The 22,464-nt window shown below is 39.3% G+C and overlaps 2 protein-coding genes across 2 annotated transcripts; both read right to left on the bottom strand.

Moving 5' to 3' along the window:
- Positions 1 to 3,862: 3,862 nt before the first annotated feature.
- LOC122078034 (WAT1-related protein At5g40240-like) lies at positions 3,863 to 12,548 on the bottom strand. The gene is made up of 9 exons (XM_042643910.1): positions 12,367 to 12,548; positions 12,206 to 12,268; positions 9,150 to 9,158; positions 8,426 to 8,530; positions 6,253 to 6,527; positions 5,992 to 6,150; positions 5,054 to 5,072; positions 4,487 to 4,612; positions 3,863 to 4,388 (listed from the first exon to the last, which is right to left on the bottom strand). Exons 1-9 carry the CDS (start codon positions 12,546 to 12,548, stop codon positions 4,262 to 4,264), a joined length of 1,065 nt encoding a protein of 354 aa, XP_042499844.1. The 3' UTR covers positions 3,863 to 4,261.
- A 4,674-nt stretch (positions 12,549 to 17,222) lies between these two features.
- LOC122078868 (WAT1-related protein At3g28050-like) lies at positions 17,223 to 22,464 on the bottom strand. Its single transcript, XM_042645050.1, has 7 exons — positions 22,153 to 22,464; positions 21,956 to 22,018; positions 21,626 to 21,742; positions 18,910 to 19,180; positions 18,631 to 18,789; positions 17,753 to 17,904; positions 17,223 to 17,658 (listed from the first exon to the last, which is right to left on the bottom strand). Exons 1-7 carry the CDS (start codon positions 22,440 to 22,442, stop codon positions 17,508 to 17,510), a joined length of 1,203 nt encoding a protein of 400 aa, XP_042500984.1. The 5' UTR covers positions 22,443 to 22,464; the 3' UTR covers positions 17,223 to 17,507.

The raw sequence follows: 22,464 nt of genomic DNA, 5'->3' as shown, positions 1-22,464 counted from the left end.
TTTCTGCACTGGTTGGATGCATTGGAATGGGGTGGAGATGGTTATGTTATGGTCAGTAATGAAGAGCATACTAGTGGATAGTGTTCTTCCACTTGGGAATATATTCCCTGTGTTTGAAAAATGTTCTGAGTGGGAGAATACAAATGGGTTGTTGTGGGAAAGTGCATTCTTTTTGTGGGAAGAGCATGGTTCCCAGCCCAATCTGTTACAGACGTGCTTCAAGCTAATCTAATTACTCTGACTTGGTAGCTACGCTTGAGCTCTATCCTTTTGCTCTTGCACTGTATTTTGGGAATTCAAATTCCTTTTAAGCATTGATGGCAGTTTGCCATACGTTTCATTTGTGGAAACTGTCAATATACATCTGATGCCCTCTCCCACGGAACCTCCTCATCATTGGAAGAAGGGGTGAGGTGGTTCAAGTGCAGGGAGATCATTGATCTGGGTTCCTTTGAGAACAATATTTCTTGGACACCAGTGACAGTGGGATTTCAGATGGAGTTGTGGTGGGTTTGCTGTTGGCCCTGGTTGAGATTCTTGTGGTGTGTGCTGCACTGCGGTGTAGTGATGGGAAATGAACCGCTTCTGTCTGTCAGCAAGGACTGGATTCTGCAGGTGTTTGGTTTCTGATTTCCTTTCTATTGGGTTGACCTGTTCCTGTTTGACTTTGTTGTGCTAAGTATATTATTGCACTTTGACAGATTTTGCAGTTCTCTCCTTCTAGTTTATGATAAGACTAAGTTGCTGAACTATCTGCATTAATTTCTTTGTAGATATACTCTGTTTCTTTTGTTGCATTTTTGAGAATCCTTCAATAAAGTTTCTTCTACTATTTTGATTGGAGAGTTTTCCTCTCCCATGGATGAAGGAAAACCCCATGATGTGGATAGTCATTAATATTCTCTCCTTATAGAACAGAAGTTAAAAAATGTCAGTTCCCCTCATTATGATCCTCATTCCATTCCCATTAATGCCCACCGTAAAGGAAAAGCTCCTTCGTAGTGGGTGAAGGGTAACTGTCTCCTAAAAAACAATTGGGGGAATCGCCTTCTTACATTGCCTCATACGAGAATGGTTTTGTACGAGGTCTAATCTCCACATTTCATCCATTTAATGTGAAAACCTATTGTAAAAAGAGAGAGAACAAATGGATTCTATGTGTCAATTAGACACCTTACGAGGATTTGATCCAGAGAGTTAGTAAGTCCATTTCTTTTACATACTTTGATTCACTGACATCCCTTTAGATAAAACCTTCATGGTTGAAGATAATTAAAATAACTAAGAATAAAGGGAGGAAAATCAAGACCTCAATCCTATTCTTTCATAATGAAAATGGTAATGTGTGTGAAAGAAGTCGGATTTGCCCACAAATGTTGGTCATCTGGCTACACGTTAAACCTAGGAATAGATGTCTTCATATATTGTGGATCATTTTCATCTAATAATTTAAACCCAGTTAAACTTAGGACTTGAGGAAATCAACATTTTTTTTGGGGGGGAAGGGGGAGGGGTGTGGAGGGATTTCCAACCCTAAAACTATTTAGATGACTAAGTGTGTGTGTCAGATAGCATACCTCTTTTATTCTTAAAGTAGTTTTGTTGATGGTGTGAAGAACGTTCCAAAAAAGTGTGGTGTCAAATGAGTTCACTTTGTTGGCCCCCCCTGTGGCTTTTGTTTGTTACCCTTAGAATCTCTTCATGGCCCTAAGTGGGTCTTGCCAGGTCCAGTGGCCCTTGAACTAGGGGGGAAAAAAATCTACATTTCAGCCGGAACCCAAAAGTATGGTCCAACTTCTAAAAGAGCAACACTTTGATATTGACTTTTTTTTTTTTTTGTTATTTTGTTTTTTGGTAAAATAGATTAGGACCTCGACCTACTGGTATTAACTTTATTCCACCACTCTTAATATCTCAATCCCCCTCATTTTGCTGACTCACATAGAGGTCATTGAAAATGAAGAGAACAAGAAAAGGGAAAGGGTTTTTTCCATGACTGTGCATGCATAATACCATTGGGATGGAAATGAGGGTCTACAGTGCATCTTCTTTAATTTCATCGGATGGCTGTGAGCATGGAAAGATAACCTTTTGACATGAAAAAATTCTATTCTATTTTTTTAGGGAAAAGACTGGGCACGTTGCTAAGGAGCAGGGTGCCTAGACTGTGTCTGTCCTCCCCTTTAGAAAGGACTCCCATGCTCCTTGCATTTCATGAAAGAGAGGATGCTCGTGCACCATCTGTAGTCAGTTCAAAGAAACTTTTTACCTAATAAAACAAAAAATTGATGATGCCAATATCTATTCCCTCCCTCCATATTCCACAAGGTCTCTTTCTTGTTGGTAGTAATAATAATAAACAAAGAATCAGAGCACCCAAGAGTTTCTGATTGCTTTGCAAGATCCTATTGTAGGGTTTACTAGTCTTTTCTTTTCTAAATAAACAACCGTTGTCAATATTTGTGGGTCCAAGGGAATCCTAACCTCTCTAAATTATCAAATGAAATAATTATAATTTAATCAAAGTTTTGTTTGATAAATTCCTTGGACTGTTCATGATGTGAGATATGTTCATTTTCATTTAAATATGTAAGTCTTATGTGTTCTAATGACAATGACAGAATATTCATATATAAACATTGAAAATCAAAGAAGTAAAATTTTTCATTTTTTTTTAAATTTTTGTATAAATGATCCTAAGGGATTGAGGAAGTCCATTGGAAGAGCATGTTCAACGTTTCTTATGAGAGTGGCAGGTAATGTTTAAATTTCATTTTAACAGGAAGTGAGATTTGACAAATATTGGGAATCCTGGTGATATTCACCAAGATCGATTCCCTCTTCCTTTCAAGGGAAAAAGAACTTTGTCCAATAACATGGTTACCCCAACACTTTCATCATGTGTCTACATCTCTCCTCCTCTTGCGAATAGACCATACTTCTAGTCCTTATTTTGTGGAGGAAATAGATAAAACTGCCCTCTTGATCAGCAAACTACTTTTCATAAATATCTTATGGGGGAAAGAACCTTGCCTGTTTGCATTCTCCAAGCCTAGACACATGTGGCTGCGTAAAGAGATGCCTAGACCCTGGTAGCCTACCCAATGTATCCCAATTTATCTGAGTGTAGAGCCATGCAAGTGGGCAGGGTTCTTTGCCCATATCTTATGGGATGGAGAATGCTAAATGGTCACATAGGGGCTTCATTTGCACCTAGGCCAATGGGGGAGCAATCATGATGAGTGGTATCCATGCAGGGGATATAAGCATCATTTCATAGGACACTGTGATAGCTTAGGGGAACGTGAAAAGATAGCGGTATTTTTCCCATATCGTATCTACCTTAAAAATTTCTTAAGCAGCATATCTTAGATGTAGGAGTCATCACCTAAAAGCAATGTAGGTTGTGTGGTCCCTGAAGTGCATCTTGCACTCCTTGAAAATGTAGTGTACTTCGTAATATTGATTGTTATATCAGATTTCCATATTTGAATAGTCTAGAGCCTAGAGGCCTGTCATAAGAAAATGAGAACTCCTAGTAACTACTCGATTCCTCTTTTACACCCAAAGCTTTTGATTTAGACTTGTTGGAAAGTTTAATCTAAAACCTTTAGGCATTAGGTGGAGCTAGTGAAGAGAGCTCCTTACATATATGGGCAGAATAAACTGATGTGAGACTATCACTCCCAACAATATCTCAACACTTCCCCTCACGTATAGTTTTGACATACCTGGCTCTACAGCTGAAGAAAACTTAGGAAAAAAAATGAGAAAATTATAATTCTATGTTGGCAAGTTTAACTCAAAATCTTAAAGTATTATGTGGAGAGAGCTCCTCAAGTATATGAAGACACCAAGAATCTGAACAAACTGATATGAAGAGACTATAACTTTATAATTTCCAACATCTCGAGAGACTATAACTTTATAACTTCCAACATCTCGAGACACTCAATAGAATATATGGGGAAAGAAAAAAGTTGCTTAAAAGATACAAGTGAAGAGTAGTGTTTCAAACAAAGGTCTCTAAGCTTTGATTATATACAGAGGACAGAGGGCTACAAGCTTCCAAGAGAATGAATCCCAAGTTATGGTGTTTTTCCCACTGGTGGTCACTCTTCAAGAATGGAGGTTGGCTCCTCATGGCTCATATTCTGTCAACTTCCTCTGAATGAGTTGGGCTCTCAGAAAGTGAGATGATTGGGTAGATACAAATAATTCTCTTACAGGGCTTCCATCTAACTTGGCAAGAGAGGGTCCTTCAGAGTAGATGGTCCCGATGAGTCTGAAACACTACTTGTGTCCTCATCAACAACCATTTCTCCTCTTTGGCTTGTCCCCACATCACATCATAAAACCCAAGAACTATGATTACTGCTCCGATCACAGTGGGCAAAATATTTACATGTATTGAACAGTCAGTGACTCAGTGCTAGAGAGAGAGAGAGAGAGAGAGAGAGAGAGAGAGAGAGAGAGAGAATGTAACCTTCCAATATGAAGAACATCACCAAGAAGGATGACGCCCATGATAACTGCACTAACGATCCCCAAGGGCTTGTACATGGCCGCATATATTGGCCCCTTCTTGTGTAAGCACCATGTAAGCACTCCACTTATCACTGCTCCACCGATTATGTTGTTATTATAGGCTTCCACTTTTTCAATTAGCATATGCGGGATATGAATGACCTATAAAAGCCTTGTGAATAGAATCTTGAGAAATCACATAAAAAACATAAAAAGGGATGAATTAAGTAGGGAAAATTTCGTTATGGGAAAAGGTTAGATAAGCTGTTGGTTTACTATGTATGCTAGCATCTATTGTTCTATCTCTCTCTCTTTCCCTTTTTAGAATGACCCTCATACCTTTTCTCAATGATACCCAATGATGTGCCTCTACTAGTGTTGCCTACTAGCTTATCGTACACCGGTGGTATACCTATCCCTTCGTTTATCATACCTAAGTTTAGTTACAAGATCATAACTTTATTTTTTTGCCCTTTTAATAAAACACATTTTTTTTGTCCAACGAGAATAAGACTTATTATTTTACATAAAACCTATATTAAATACTATATTAAATAATTTTTTTATTTTTTTTATTTTTATTTTGGTGGAGAAAAGGACGTTGCCTGCTTGTTTGTCTCTATGCCTAGACACAGGTGGGCACAAAAAGACAACTCTTCCCCCTACCTTGATAGCTTCGCATGGCCTCCCATGGGCCTATCTACTAGCACAGTGGCCGCAAGGATAGGATTCATTTCCATAGAGCCCAGGGACTGGAGTGTGAGCCCATGGTTGGGGTGACCTAGGGACTTGTACCCTGGCCCTCCCAACCGTGGGATCACTCTCTAGTCCCTAGGCTCTATGAAGAAGAGTCGGATCCGTAGCTGCACAAGTGAACTGGGTTCTCTAGCCCAATTTTTTTTAACCTCTACAATAAATGCTACATTAAATAACTTTTAGAAATGAGGTTGGCAATTTAAAAGAAGGTTACAACTTCTTAGTTCACCACTTTGGTGACAATAATAAATTGTTCGCAAAAAAATAAGATTGAAAAAATGGGAGAGAGTCCTTTGAGCAAATGGCATAAGGAATGCACCAATAAGGAGTGACAAAATGGTTTTATATGTGGCAAATAAAGGTCATTTCACGTGCAGAGGAGAGAAATAGAGAGAGTGCACTAGTGTTCTGTGTTCAGCTTAGAGAACATTTTCTCATGAAAAATAAAGGCAAGGAATCCTATCCGTCTAACATTCCTACACCAAGACACATGTGAGTATGAAAATACCGAGCACGTTAATTAGGGCAGTTCGGTTTGTCGGCGTGGGGAACACTCAGACGAACAAGGTTTTTTTCACTAAAAAAATAAACTGATGTATTTTAAAGTTAATTAAAATAAAGGTACAAGTATATCATATGTGATTATGAGAGAGGAATTCTACCCAAAAAAAATTAATTATGAGAGAGGAAAATGAGGAAATAAAAGACTTACAGAATAGAGAATAGCAATTAACTCTATACGAGTCCTGAGTATCCAAGCGCTCATCTCCCTTTCTATGAAAAGAGATACCACTGCACATTGGATGGTCCCAAATAAGCAGTAGAAAAATACTAAGGTGGTCTCGTCTCTGTACTCCTTCACTGTTGCTGTCTGTAACAAAATCACACATTTGTGAAATCCCCCAGTGAGAATTGAGATTTGATTTGGTTAGATGAGTTGCAGGAGAGGAGGAAATTAACAAGGGAAACTCAACTGAAGTATATTCTGAAGTGCAGAGAAGATACAAGAGAGTACAATGAAAAAGCCTCCAAGGACCCAGTTAGATGAGCTTGGCTCTGAGAAGTAGTGATGATTCAGGAGGTGGGGAACAGATGGGTCCAAAGCTGCCGCGGGTGTCCTATGGATGATCATCATGATTGGTGGGCCCTTGTATAAAGTCACTATGAATGCTTCTCCTACTGATGCTATGGTCCCCATCACTCTTGCTCTGCTGCTTCCCCTTCTCAAATCTACCCTTTCCATCCTAATTAATCACCACCAGATTCATCAATATTAGGGTGATTGGGGGGGGGGGGGTGTTGTTTACCCTGTCCCAATTGTAAGTTTAAAAAATGATCTACACGCTGCCAGCATGTAGTGAAATTCCCACATCCTATCAATGGGGGCATGCGAAGAGGTGCCACATGGTAGGGGTGCCAACCGGTGTTTCCCACTTTTGGACATCGCATCATGATTGGTTTGTTTAAGTAATTGGTCCAAATAAGCTAAGCATGGTTCAATTTATAAACGGCCAATCTGGTACAGATATTTAATTGGGCTATCAACAATCGAGCTAAATGGGTCTTTGAGGGGTTAACATAATGAGACATTTATCTTTAAATTGGCTTTAAACATATACGGTTGAGCAAGCGGGATTTAAACAAGCTCTATACAAACTGTAAACGGGCTTTAAACATGTTGAGCCAAGTTGAACAAGTAATTGGTTGGTCTTAGTCAAGCTACCATCCGGTTGGTCTTCTGCACCAATAATAACCAAATAATATTCGGTCTAGGCTTGAGCCCAGCATGTTCAAGAAATGAACTGGGTCAATTTTGGATTTTTCCAATCAGGCTCAATCATGCCTAAAATTGATATCCCTACTCCAGGGTACATCAATATGAGAACACACATATTACAGAAGGGAGATTTAGCCATTTAGGAGGACGCCACGGTGGGTACAACCTTTTCCTTGTTAAAATTTTGAGAAAAAGTTCTTCGCCCTACTCACACTATTATACCATCACCCTCCAATGTGGGATTTTTTTTCCCTATTTTTTCACTCCTATCATAACCATGTCGGCTCCATGTGAATGATGTTATTCTCCATGTCAATATTGACGTGGCGTGAGAGATTTCATTAACCCACATTGGCGACATCGGAAACCTCCCACTAAAATTTATAAGGGGAAAATAACTCTACCTAGTGCGCACTGCGCAACCCTGTGATAGTGTGGGGACCAGTGTGGGGGCATACATGGCCACATGGGTGAGTTTTTTGAGTTTTACAAGGATTGGGGTATCATTTTTCCACCTTCTATGTTTGGACACAGGGACCACATGATTAAGGAGCATTCCCCAAATTATAAACACAAACCCTAAAATTGAGGTTGGGATCTTTATCTCATCATGTGACCTCCAACGCCAATGCAAGGACGAGCCAGAGAGATGCACATGTATTTAACTAAGGACAAGGTAGTCCTATTTCCACCCTAAGCATGGGCGTGTGACCAGGTAACAATCTTTTTCCCTAAAATTCATAAGCACATCCCTTTCCCTTATTTTACATGCACAAAAGAAAACGCCAGTTGCTTTTGTTTACATACACAAAAAAATATCTTCCACTTTCTTACCAAATATCAATTAACTAGTTAAAATAAATAAAAAATTAATTTAAATTCATTTTTATCACTTATAAAAAAATATTTTTTATCATAAGGTATTGATTAATATAACACTATCATCTTCCCATGTATGAGGCACAGTGAAAGATGAATTTTTTTTTTCTTTTCTTTTCTAGTAGAAGTAAAAGTGGAATTCAATGATGAAATTAATGATTTGATTAGTATTTCAAAGTTTGAATAAGTTGAAGCAATAATAATGATTTCTTTCACCATGGCTGAAAGAAAACTCTCCTAATAGAGGCTTTATTTTTTGATTGGAATGAAACTCTTATCTGAATCCAATCATACAATGTAGTAGCTTCCTCCTCTCACAAATCACACAATCTGATTCCAATCAGACTCTACAAGTTTCATATGAGGGGCTGCTCTTTCGCATTGTGAATATATACGGTAAAGACATTTGACGGTTATAAAGACCATTATAAAGATATGTCTGATATAAGGGGGGAAGGGGACATGAAGAAGTCTTCTTAACCAAACCTAAAAATGATTGCAAGCACGAAAGTGAAAGTTGGAACGAGATTCCCCAATACTGCTGCAAGAGTCAAAGAACTCAAGCTTATTCCACTGAAAGCACAAATCAACCTCAAGCATATCCTGCAACTTCCACTATTAATTCACCACCACAATCACATAAATTTCATTTACTATTGTTAAAGATTCCTGCACCACTTTCTTCTATCTTGACTATCTTGAGGATTGGAGTAAGCCGTATGTACAAGGAAAGAAAAGAGATAAAATAGAAAAAAAAAGAATTAGGGAGAGAGAGAGAGAGAGAGAGAGAGAGAGAGTTAAGAAATTAAATTGAATAAAATGATAACTTGGCCTCATTTACGGAGCCATGACATCCAGACCAATTAGAGGTGCTGAGCCTCTTGAAAAAAAATTGGCTGCAACCACTGCTAGCAGTCAAAGATTATGGAATAATTCACTTCACCATAGGGTTCAATAAATAAATACCCTCCTAGGTTTTAGAATTTTCCAAAATGCCCTTCTAAGATTCTATTTCTTTAGCTGCCACAAGGTAACTGCAATCCGATCAACAACTAAATTTCGTTTGAGTCTCTTCTCTTGTGTTGAGAAATTATAGGAAACTTTTCTTCTTCTTTTCTCCTTCATTTATTCCCTTTAAATAGATGTTACAACAATAATTCCAACAAATCCTACATTCCCACATAATCCACACCTAAGAAATTACATTAACAAATAATAACTACATACACCACTACACCAATAACGGATAATTTTTATATAAATTCATAATAATTGATGATTTCTAAACAATATATTCATAATCCCCTATCTCTCAATATAACTAATCATGCCCAAGGCCGTCCACATAATGTCACACCCTGTTCACACTGAACCGGGCCAGTGACCGGGTTAACATCGGTTAACCCAAACCTGCCAGGATCATCTGATACTGTATTCCACCATAGCATACACACAACTAATATAAGCTCATCAGATCAGCGGAAGACTAAGTTTTACCTATGAATAATCCCATAATACTTGATACCCGAATTGTGATACAATAGTTATATACATGTGGGCCCGAAGGCATGATATTTATACAATAAAAGTACAATTCACATATCAAGTACATAAAGGAAACCATCAAAATAATCAGAGTACACAGCTCGGCTCAGTATCAAAGGTTAGAGCTCAGCTCGGCATCAAGGGTTGAGCCCAGCTCGGCATCACATGGTAGAGCTCAGCTCAGCCTCAAAAGTGGAACTCAGCTCGGCATCAGAACTGCGGTCCCGCAGCACAACTCTCGCACGAGCAGTCAGTGCCGTGCTCTAACTCCTCAGGGGCCCACCAGTCCTCTTCAGGAAACTCGACTGTGGGACCCACCCCGTGCTCTTCAGATGTATGACCTGCAAAATCATCTAAAAAGGGGTGCACACGTAGGATGAACTCACTAGCTCAGCAAGTGGTAAGATGGACCACACAGCAGTCCACACATCAAAACACAATCATATGCACTACATGCCATGCCATACATTTTAAATCACATCCACCTAAGCAACATTACTAAGTCTTTGGTTTAGTGCTACTACAGCCACAGTACGCGTATACTCCGGGTACGAGCTGCGAACTCCATCCCGCAATACGCCCATAGGGTTGTCAGAGAAGGCCCACCGTGAGTACTCAGAAAAGTAAAAACAATGCCGACCACCGGCTCTCAACAGAAAAGTAAATGACTGAAATTAAAGGTGTTGACTCCAGCAATTTAAAAGCAGTACGATTGACCCTCTTGAATATACCATCGGGGTTGTCGACTGTCCTAATGACCCGCTGGGCGTTATGTCTAACCGCCACAGTGACCCGACAACCGCGACCACTGCTTCCCCCCAAATGGTAACCCAACACCTTAACCCCTGTTGGGAAGGGTCGTAGCACGGGAAGGTGAAATCCTAAACTGCATGCTCCTATATGACAATAGTACGATTGCATAGTGCCTCCGCGTCCCATACCACGGGCCACCAATGCACTCATTTTCAAGCCGACTACGGCATCTAGTCTATCAATGCATCATGCATAATGATGTCAACATTCAATCACATAAGCATCTCATCACGTGTCATTTAGAAAGTAAACATAACACACATGCATAACAATGTGAGGATGATTAATCTACATAGCATATTCATGATGGCATGACTAGACTAAATACATTCAAATAAATGCCAAACAATGCCTTGAAATAAGGCCAAACGTCCTCTCCCCACTTACCTGTTGTGTACAAGGATTCCCGCTTGGTACGGTTGAGATCCGATGCGAGAAGCGTAGGATTTGGTGAACCTAACACGATTGAGCGGGGTTAGTACTTCACCATTTTGAAATCAAAATTAACACGATCCAATGACACGGTCATGTCTAGAATCCTAAAAGGAGGTCACACGTCCGATTTGGGTCGAACGTAAGAATCACCTTCGGGGCCACTCAGGTGGGTCAGACAGGTGGGCTATCTAGCCCACCGATTTGGACCGACGGGTAGGTTGGCCCATCGGTCTGGCCCGTCGATTGGGCCAGAGGGCCCTGCTAAGACCGGCGGGCAGGGTGGCCCACCGGTTGTGCCCGAAGGCCCTGCCCTCTCAGGTGGGTGCTCACAGGCGGGTCAGATGGCCCATCGGTCCCACCCACCGGTCTTGACAGGAAAATTGCTGTTTCTTCCCAACTTTTTTCATTCTTTGGGGATTCAAATGGGGCTTTTCCCAACCCATTCTTCACACTTTCAATGTCTTATAGGATGGTTCTAACCTAGATCTAGGTTAGATTCAAGTGATGGGAAACCATCTTACCTTCTTTGCTCAAGAACACCTTCAAAACCCCAAAATCACTTCAAAACCCCAAAATCACTTCAAATCCACAATGCTTCTCCAACCTTGTCAATACCTCTTCAAATCCTTCAAGTTCAACACATAAATCATCTATCAAACCTTAGATTCATCATTTCAAAGGGGATTTATAAGATCTCAAGAAACCCTACTCGAATCAAGGGTTTATGCTTGGGTATGGTGAATGTTCAAGGAACCCAACGTTGCTTACCTCTAAATGTAGATCTAGAGTTGAAGATCACTCTCCCGGCGCCGGAATGGGAAGATCAAGCTTCGGCGCCGCTGAAATCCTTCTCTTCTTCCTCTTCCTTCTCTTCCCTTCTTCTTCCCTTTCTTTTCTCTCTCCTCTTAACTGTCCTCACCAACGTACGAGTGTCATAAATGAAAAGAAAAGAAAATCATAAATGCTATATATATATATATACTTCCTAAATAACTGAATAGTTCACATGGATGGGTCACTCAGGTGGTGGGTGCGCCCACCTGTCCGCCCACCTGAGGGCCAAAACTTGGGATTTTGATAGAGTTTGGGCCTCGACACGAACCCCACCCCTGACATACGATGTAATATACGTACACACCTTAATATACGGTTACAATACCTGATTTATCCGTACATAACCTTATGATAGGTGCATGTACACGGCTTGGGTATTCCCGTCTCTTCTGGCACTGGCTCGGACTTGTCGGGCCAGCCGGTGTTTAGGGTCACCCTTGCCATCATAGTCCATAAGGAGCCCGCTCTAACTTTCTCCGGTTCAGGTCCTGCATAGATAAACCGGTTCAACCGTGTAATCAGACCGGGTTTAAGAAGTAGGGTATTACACATAACTCACTTGGTGAATTTAAGATTGGACCATTTTTTATGTTGAACTAGAATGCATAATTTTTTTTTTTTTTTTTTTCTGGGCATTACCTGATGAGACCCACGAGGAAGAATCTACATAGGATGGAGAAGGTGAGAGGAGGCCGCTTATTTCTGCATAATTATATATAAAAAAGAACAAGAAATGAATCCATTAATTGGAATTGATAGAACAGAGATTGGGAGAAGAAGAGGAGCAGAGATAGTCAGACCTGCGAAGGAGGAAAGAAGGAAGGAGGATGAGGGTGGCAAGTGCATTATAATAGACGAAGACGAAGTGGCCCATCCCTCTTACCATGGCTGCTTTGCTTAGTGTGTTAATTATTCCCACTTTGGCACACTCCACCATCACCATCACTGCAAATGGCACAACATCCCACGGACTAATCGCCATCTCTCTCTCTCTCTCTCAAGACACACTCACACAGGAGGGGAATGAGATACAGAGTTATTAGTAGTTATAGAGAGAAAGGTCAGATGAGATGGCATTATTGATGAAATCGATGTTGATTTTTTTTTTGGGTGGGGGGGGGGTGGTTTTCTACTTCAAAAATTAAAGTCAATTCTTTTTTTGGTACACCCAAAAAGTCAATTCCATCTTAAGGTTAGTTATGTAACTCTCTCCTTTAAATATGAGAGAGAAAGTGGATTCCAAATATCAGGATCATATCAGGTTCACCTTCTTGTACGTGAATCTGATTTGGTCTCATACTCACATTGTGGAACTCATTCTATTTCCACTAATCCCCAGTCCACATCGTGAACGTTTTTTCATTCTCATTAATTAATACCCATTGTGAAAGAATAACTCCTTCATCGGGTGAAGGGTAACTGTCTCCTTAAAAAGGGCATCTTTTTCTTACAGAGTTTGGAAGGAAGTCCTACTGTGGTTCTATATGAATAGCCTAGATTCTCCGTCGAGAGTCACTTTTAAAGTATTACCTAAACTCTTCCAACTGAATGTGACAAAGGTTATAAAACGGCGAGTTACTATTATTTCTTCATTATAGATTGAGATCTTCTTCAATCTTGATGCACAAATAGAGGGGGTCTGAGGACATGATCGTTTATGCATGATCCCTACTGTAGTAAACATGAAAATTACATGAAATTCTCCCCCAGATCAGTCTCTGCTGTTGAGTGTGTGTATACAATCCAAAGCTTAAACTATCACGTAGAATTGGCTACTATTAGGTGAAAATGGTCAACTCCTACATTTAATTGGGACTACTTCCCTTCAAATGTAGCCAAACATGACCTTAACACGTGGGATGGACGCCCACAAAATTGGGAGAAGGGGTGAGGGTTGCAATCCAATAACTTAAAACTATTAGATAGAGATGACTAAGAGTATGTGTGTGTGAAAGGGCATACCTCTTTTAATTTTTAAAATTATTTTATTGATGGTGTGAAGAACGTTTAAAAAATAAACAAATTAATCTTGACCTCTATGATTCTCCAAATATTGAATGACATTATTAACTAAATTTTTTTCTCTAAAAAAAAGGCAAAATGGTCGCGGTACGTGCAGAAAAATAGAAATGCAGAACCTTTCGGAGCTCGATAAATGTTCATGTAAGTGATATAATTGACACGTGTTAAATATGTTAATCTTGCTAACAGAGTTGTAAACGGTTACAACTCTGTTTAATATTATTAATATTTAAATAAATAAATAATAAAAATCCCAATATAAGCGGACTCCTCCTTTCATTCCACTTAGAAATCTCGATCCTCTCTTTCTCTCTCTCCTTGCTTCTTCTGCAAGGTTGTTCCTTCTTTCTTCTTCCTTTTTTACCTCTCCCAGTCTAGTTGAAGTTTTGTTTACCAATTTCAGTGAAGATTTGCATCCATGGTAAATTCTCATATGTTAATAATATCTATCCAATAAGTAATAATAAAATCCTAGATATTCAACAGCTTTGTTTACTTTATAAATTCAAATTTGTCTTATGCCATATATGAAAACTTTACTGTCCAAATCCCTTCCCTGATGATTAATATGTAAATATGGTATTTGGATATGTGTGGCCAAGTCTCTCATACGTTCAGTGCTTGAAAATAGTTATGTTGATTTTTTTCTTATCTCATCTTATTTTGAGAGAGAGAGAGAGAGAGAGATGATGATGATGGCGGCTGTAGAAAGAAGGAACAACGTTGAAGAAAAAGCAAGGAGAGAGAGAGAGAGAGAGAGAGAGAGAGAGAGAGAGAATTGAGATTTCCCAACAAAATCGAAGGAGGAGTCCGCTTATATTGGATTTTTATTTTTTATTTATTTATTTATATAAAAAAATATTAGACAAGTTAAGTAACCACATCCATCATCTATCCACCCTAAAAACTAGGAATCAGTTACAATATAAAAAACTAATAGATGGTTTAGATTAATCTAAACTTAAATGTACGGTTAATATTAAAAGAAAGTGAAAATAAGATTGCAATATGTACGTCCTGCTACCACTCGCCCTAAAAAAAAATGTTGAATAAGGAGAGATAAAGATTGCCAAGACCTCAGGTTGCAGATTCCTGTGTATGCCCTCTCACACCACACCTATGGATTTTATATATTCTTTCTACTCGTTAAATCCATGATGATTTGATTTCCCATTCACTCAATGGTTGGAAACTGTAGAAACTCGGATCCTCTCAAGTGCGCCTGCCCCTCCATCATGCATCGGTTGACTTGCAACATTAGGGCATGCATCTAAAGTTCCTCCCAACTGTTTGATGTTCACTGAAAGAGTTGAAGCACTTGAGAGGCTTTCATTCCAAAGACTGCACTCTTGATCAAATTTAAAACCATTAAATGATTTAGATAGAAGAACAAAAAATAAAAATCCCAGTTGGCATTGTAATCAAGGCAGTCCCTTGAAATATCTCTTTGGCTATGAATTAAATGAAATAGGGATTGGATTAAAATCTTATAAACATATTAGAGAATATTAAAGATCAAGTTTACTGAAAAAAAATAGAGAACATTAAAGATCAATGGGTAAAGATCTCACATAGACCATTGACCTAAGGGGTTCTAGAAGCATCTCAAAAGCTTGCATTTTTTTAAATCAAAAGAGAGAATGTAGGCATTTGATAAAATAACTTTTTTTTTTCGGTGAGCGAAAGGGGGGGGGGGTAAATACAATTTATGTACATTGAAGTTATAAAATTATATTGAAAATGACTTATCCGGAGCCCAGAGGTAAGGTCCAACTTCTAAAAGAGCAATACTTGATATAGAAATTATGATATTCCCTAGCTAACCTTGTAATGTAGAGACAAAGTATGGCACTTGCAGTCCCAACAGATATTTTCAGAAAAAACCTAATCCAGTGCCCCAGTCATTAGGTCGGGCAAAACATTACCTCTCCTAATAGATTAGGGCCTAATTGTACGTTTTCTCTTTTTTTCTTTTCTGTGAAAATGGATTAGGACCTACTAGCATTAACTGCAGTATACCAGTCTAAGTAATATATAAATCCCTCTCATTTTATTAACTAAAATAAAAGTGATTGAAAATGAAAAAAATAACAGAAGGGGAAGGGTTAATTTCGTGCACGATCATGACCATGCACAACGCTGTAAGATGGGGATGAGGGTCTACAATGCATCCTCTTCAATTCGAACGAAATTAGGATGTTGTCTAGGTTGCAATCAAATAGCTGCAACCCTTGGTACCAACCAGGGGAATGGAATCTCAGGGGCAGGGGTGAAAAAATTCACTGAAGGTGGGTATTTTGGTATTTTCAAACCTGCCCCCTGGGATTCTATTCTCTTGGCTGCTACCATGAGGTTGCAGCTAGGCAGTAGCGAAAGTTTTTCCAAAGCAATGTAGGGTTTGTGGTCCGTGATGTGCACCTTGCACCCCTCTAAAGTCCATGGTAGTACTTAATCATATCAGATCTCTATATTGAATATCCTAGAGGCCCCATCATATGAAAATGAGAACTCACTAGTTAATACTTCCTCTTTTACACCCAAAGCTTTTGATTTAGATCCTTTCGGAAGGTCTAACTCATATATGAACAGATTTAACTCTCAACATCTCAATGCTCCTCCTTATATGCAGTTTCGACATACCTGACACGACATGTGGATCAAGAACTCTAGGAGAACAACAAAATGACATAGACTGAGATATATACTATGTAGGAGAGTTCAACCCAAGTTAAAATCATAAGACATTAGGTGGAGAGACCCTCTCAAGTATATAAAGACACCAAAACCCTGAACAAAACAATATGAGACTCCACAACTCCTAACATCTCACCGGACCCAATAGAATATTTAGAGATAGAAAAAGATAGCTTAAAAGATAGAAGAGAAGTGTTTCGAACAAGGGTCTCTAAGCTTTAATTATATACTGATATGGTAAAAATTGACTAGCCGATCTTCTTTGCAGGTCCTGATGTTCTAGTCGATTTGCACAGAAAAGAAAACAGAGGAGAGCTGGGCTGACCCGACGGGGGACTCTCCGATACCTAAGTCAGATCTTTCCACAACAGTTTGCTCAAGAGAGCTTTAGTGAAAAAAGTGTTCGATCCCCTGTGATGGAGGCTTACCTTGATATTTATAGGTTGCTGATGGAGAGAGATGGAGAGACGTTTGTGGAGAGTCATGTTTAGGTGTAGAGTCCTTAAGGGGAGTGGCTTTGTGATTTCGAGAATATTCTAGGTTCCAAGACATGTTCTGGGAATATTCCTCCTTTATCTCGAAAGTACAAGTTGTGAGAAGGGTGGATATTTCTGGTGACATGCAGTGGCTTGAATCCCGCCCTTATAATCAATTGTCACGTCCCTTAAATGTATGAATGGATGTACGCACGCCTCTAGGCGCGTTACTTGTGTGTGCCAAACCGAGGTGGAAGGTCGGCCTGAAGAGAGATTGTCGACTTGAGGAGAGACCAAGGTGGCAGGTTAGCCTGAGGGGTCGACTCGGCCAAGGATGAACCAAAGGGTTGGTTTTTCCAAGGATGACCAAGGGGTCGACTCGACCAAGGATAACTAAAGGGGTCGGCTCGGCCAAAGATGACCAAGGGATGATCCGACAGAGTGACATTTTTACCCTCATCATGTACAAAACACCAAGCTATACCATCTTATGGTTTTTTTTAAACATATTCAAACTCGTGTACATTATGGGAAAAAATAAATAAATAAACAAACAAACAAAAAACCCTCATGAATTGTGGATCAAAGGAGTGGTAACTTTCCATCCAGTCATCCACTGGTGGTCACTCCTTAAGAATGGAGGCTGTTTCCTCATGGCTCATATTCTGTCAACTTCCTCTGAATGAGTTGGGCTCTCAGAAAGTGAGATGAATGGGTAGATACAAATAATTCTCTTACGAGGCTTCCATCTAACTTGGCAAGAGAGGGTCCTTTAGAGTAGATGGTCCCGAGTTTGAAACACCACATGATCTGTTTTCATCAACAACCATTTTCTCCTCTTTAGCTTGTCCCCACATCACAGCATAAAACCCAAGAACTATGACTACTGCTCCGATCACACTGTGTACAAAATATTTACATGTATTGAACAGTCAGTGACTCAGTGCTATAGAGAGAGAGAGAGAGAGAGAGAGAGAGAGAGAATGTATGTAACCTTCCAATATGAAGAACATCACCAAGGAAGATGACACCCATGATAACAGCAATAACGATACCCAAGGGCTTGTACATGGCCACATATATTGGCCCCTTCTTGCGTAAGCACCATGTAAGCACTGCACTTGTCACTGCTGCCCCGATTATAGCCTACAATGTTTATTTATTTATTTGCAGGTGTTATTATAGCCAATATGCAAGATATGAATGACCTATAAAAGCCTTGTGAATAGAATCTTGAGCACTATCTTCCCCCGCCCCGAACCCGCAATTCAGATGGCTCTGTATGGTCTCCTATTGACATGTACAATGGTGCAATGGCCACATAAACAGACATGATTCTCTTGCCTAAGTTTCATTATCCCTACATTAAATGCTGCCTTAAATAATATTTAAAAATAAGATTGGAAAATTAAAAGAATATTACAACTTATTCATCAATTTGACAATAAGTTGTTCTCAATAAAGTAAGATTAAAAAAATGAAAGAGGGTCTTTTGAGCAAACAGGATAGGGAATGCACAAAATAAGGAGTGATAAAATAGTTTTCTATGTGGCACATAAAGGTCATTTCATGCGAGGAGGAAAGAGATTGCATGTCTGTGAACTCTCCATGTTCGACTCCGAGAACCTTTTCCCATAAAAAATTAGGGCAAGGGAACCTACCCTCAACTAACTAGCAGCTATGGCTTAGTTTGGTCCTCAATAAATGAATATAAAATAGGAAAAAAAAAAATTTGAATTTGAGGAGAGAGATGATGCAATGATTGATGTATCTATCTCTCCTCAAATGTATTTATTTATTTATTTTTTCTATTTATTTCTAGACAACCAAGCCTAAATGAGACAAAAGAAAGAAAGAGAGAGCTTTACTTACAGAGTAGAGAATAGCAATTAACTCTATACGAGTTTTGAGTATCCATGTACTAATGTCCCTTTCTATGAAAAGAGACACCACCGCACATTGGATGGTCCCAAATAAGCAGTAGAAAAATACAACGGTCGTCTCGTCTCTGTAATCCTTCACCATTGTTGTCTGCAATAAAACCACACAATTAATGAAATCCCCCAATGAGATTATGAGAATTAATGAAGTTTGGTTTGGTTAGATGATGAGTAGTTGCAGAAGAGGAGGAAATTAATAAAGGAAACTCACCTGAAGTATATTCCAAAGTGCAGAGAAGATACAAGTGAGTACAATGAAGAAGCCTCCAAGGACCCAGTTAGATGAGCTTGGCTCTGAGAAGTAGTGATGATTCAGGAGGTGGGGAACAGATGGGTCCAAAGCTGCTGCGGTTGTCTTATTGATGATCATCATAACTGGTGGGCCCTTGTATAAAGTCACTATGAATGCTCCTCCTACAGATGCTATGGTCCCCATCACTCTTGCTCTGCTGCTTCCCCTTCTCAAATCTACCCTTTCCATCCTAATGAATCACCAACAGATTCTTCAAGATCAGGGGGTTACCCTATCACAATTGTAAAGATAAAATAGGGACGAGATCTACACCCTTATCTCCACCCCCCCCCCCCCAAAAAAAAAAAAACACACACCCCCCAAAAAAATCTACACGCTGCCAGCATGTAGTGAAATTCCCACTTCAATCAACGGGAACGCGAAGAGGTGCCACACGGTAAGGGTGTCAATTGGACACTTACCCCTTAGGATATCGCACCACGACTAGTCTATTTAAGTAATTAGTCCTCATAAGTTAAGCATGGTTTAATTTATAAATAACCAGTCTAGTACAGACCTTTGATTGAGCTATTAATAATCGAGCTAAATAAACCTTAGACGTGCTAATGAGACAATTATCTCTAGACTGGCTTTAAACGTATCAGGTTGAGTAATAGGCTCTAAACAAGCTCTATGCAGACTCTAAATGGGCTAGCTTCAAACATATTGAGCTAAGTTGGGCTAATAATCGGTCAGTCTCAATTGGGTGACTATCAAGGAGGACTTTCACACCGAGAATAACCGAATAGTATTCTATTCGGGCTTGAGCCTTGCACGTTTAAGAAATGGACTGGGCCAATTTTGGATTTTTCAGCTTGAACTCGTTCAGGCCTGAAATTGACGCCCCTATTGCACAGTTCATCAGTACGAGAAACCACTTGTTACAGAAAAGAGAGAGAGATTTAGCCATTTAGGAGGAGAGTAGGGGTGTCAACGGTCCGGGTTGGTGCGGTTTCGGTCCGGTTCCACCGGTTTCGGTGTGAGTTTAGAAGTGACCGAAACCGACCCATTAAGGATTTATCGGTTTCGGTCCGGTGTCGGTTTCGGTGCGGTTTGGGTTCGGGTTGGTACCGGTTTGGATTTATTAGGTTCATTTCGGTTTGGATCGGTTTTTTAAACCGGTATGGAGCCATTAGGAAACAACCAAATGATGAATTGTTGAACTTCGGTTTCTTAAATCGATTTGTAATCGGGTTGGTTTTGGTTTTAGGTCTAGTTTGGATTCGATTTTCCATACAAATGTATACAAAACTATTCAAATTTTGATTTTTTTAATGAATTTTGGAGTTTTTCGGTTTCTTACCGGTTTGGTTTCGGTTTCGGTCCGGGTTTTGAGCCGGTTTCAGTTTGGTTTCGGGTTCATCCGGTTTTCGGTGCGGTTCGGTTTGGTTTTGGGGTTACAATACTCGAAACCGAACCGAACCAATAAGGCTTCGGTTCGGTTCGGTCCGGGTTGTTATCGGTTCGGTCCGGCCGGTTTTACCGGTTCGGTTTAGGAATTGACACCCCTAGAGGAGAGACTGTAAGAGGGCCACGGTGGGTATAACCTTTCCTCTTTTTAAAGTTTAGAGAAAAATTTCGTCACCATGCCCACACTAGTGTACCATTGCCCTCTCACAAGGAATTTTTTTTTTTAATTATTATTATTATTATTATTATTATTATTATTATTGTTTTTTCACTCCTATCATAACCATATGAGCTCCATATGAATGATGCTATTCTCGATGCCATCATTGATATATCGTGAGAGATTCCCTTCAACCCTACACTAATGACGTGGAAAACCTCCCCGTAAAGTTTGTAAGGGGAAAAGAATGTTCCCTGGTCACACAACCCCTATGCTAGTGCTAAGATCAATGAGGGAACACACATGAGCATAAATAGGAGATGAGTTTTTGAGTTTCACAAGGGTAGGGTGTCATTTTAGCACCCTTAAGTCATGCAACTAAGGAGAGTTCATTTCCCCAATTTATAGACACAAACCCTAAAATTTAGATAGGGAACCACTACTCTGTCAAGTGACCACCACACCAACACAAAGACACACCAAGGGAGGTACATGTATCCAACCAAGAGGAAGGTGATCATTTTCCCACCCCAAGCATAGAGACACGTGTAACAATTTTTTTCTCTAAAATTCATCACCACAACCATCTCCCTTATTTTATATTCACAAAAGACAAACACTAGTCGCTTTTATTTATATATACACAAAAAAAAAATATCTTCCACTTTCTTACCAAATATCAATTAACTAATTAAAATAAACCACATATAAATTTAAATTCAATTTTTTTTATTACTTATAAAAAAATTATTTTTATTATAAAATATTAATTAATATAACATTATTATTTTCCCATATATAATATATAGGACTCTACCAAAAAATATATATATATATATATATTATATATAAGATCGAGTTTTCTTCAAATGGAAGAAGAATTCATCGATGAAATTAATGTAGGTGAGATAAAAATCATAATGAATTAGTGGGGTATTTCAAACCTTCAACTAGACAAGTGAGATCTGACATAATCATGAGACATCCATGTATGGGTTGGGGGACATGAACATGAGAGAAGTGAAGAAAGTGCACTAAGTAGGTAAAGAGTCTAATAAACCATACCTGAAAATGACTGCAAGCACGAAAGTAAAAGCTGGGATTAGATTTCCCAACGCCGATGCAAGAGTCGGGGAACTCAAGCTTATTCCACTGAAAGCACAGATCTGTCTCAAGCATATCCTGCAAATTCACAACTAATTTTCATCACCGCAAATTCATAATTTTTCTAATTTTATCGTTTTCTTCTATTTCATCTTCAATCTCTTCCGTAACACAATCCCAGAGAAACTAAAGGGATCAACAAATGAAAATCTGATCAGACCCACTTGAACAATTCAAGATTTGACTTTTTTATCTATTAAAAATGTATAATTTTTTTTTTTTGGGGAGTACCCGATGAGAGCCAGGAGGAAGAATCTACAGAGGATGGAGAAGGTGAGAGGAGGCCGTTTGTTTCTGCAACAAATAAGTAAGAGATCCATTCTTTGATTAAAAGATAAAACAGAAAATCAAAATTGATAAAGAAGGGGAGAAAAAAAAAAAAGAAGAAGCAGAGATTGAGAGAGGAAGAAGAGCAGAGACAGTCAAACCTGCGGAGGAGGAAAGAAGGAAGAAGGATGAGAGTGCCAAGTGCATTATAATAGACGATGAAGACGAAGTGGCTCATCCCTTTTACCATGGCTGCTTTGCTTAGTGTTGTTATGCCCACTTCGGCGCACTCTACCATCACCATCACTGCAAATGGCACCACATCCCATAGACCAATCTTCAACGCCATCTCTCTCTCTCTCTCTCTCTCTCTCTCTCTCGAACAGACACACAGATCCATATTAGTATACACTAATCTATCTATATAGGGAGGGTTGTCAGGAAAAAGCATTATTGAAAAAATTGTTTATTTT

This window comes from Macadamia integrifolia, chromosome 5 (genome assembly GCF_013358625.1).
Source record: "Macadamia integrifolia cultivar HAES 741 chromosome 5, SCU_Mint_v3, whole genome shotgun sequence".
In the NCBI taxonomy this organism is placed as follows: Eukaryota; Viridiplantae; Streptophyta; class Magnoliopsida; order Proteales; family Proteaceae; genus Macadamia; species Macadamia integrifolia.
The sequence above is the reverse complement of the archived record's forward strand: the minus strand, read 5'-3'. Positions and strand labels throughout refer to the sequence as shown.

Excerpts from the sequence above, each read along its gene's own strand:
- LOC122078034 (XM_042643910.1), bottom strand. The coding sequence starts at position 12,548 with ATGGCGATTAGTCCGTGGGATGTTGTGCCATTTGCAGTGATGGTGATG. Across the intron at positions 12,269-12,366 it reads CCTTCTTTCCTCCTTCGCAG|AAATAAGCGGCCTCCTCTCA; the intron begins GTCTGACTATCT and ends ATAATTATGCAG. Across the intron at positions 6,528-8,425 it reads GTGCTTGCAATCATTTTTAG|GATGGAAAGGGTAGATTTGA; the intron begins GTTTGGTTAAGA and ends GTGATTAATTAG.
- LOC122078868 (XM_042645050.1), bottom strand. The coding sequence starts at position 22,442 with ATGCTTTTTCCTGACAACCCTCCCTATATAGATAGATTAGTGTATACT. Across the intron at positions 21,743-21,955 it reads TTCCTCCTGGCTCTCATCGG|GATATGCTTGAGACAGATCT; the intron begins GTACTCCCCAAA and ends GTGAATTTGCAG. Across the intron at positions 17,905-18,630 it reads TAATTGCTATTCTCTACTCT|GCTATAATCGGGGCAGCAGT; the intron begins GTAAGTAAAGCT and ends TAAACATTGTAG.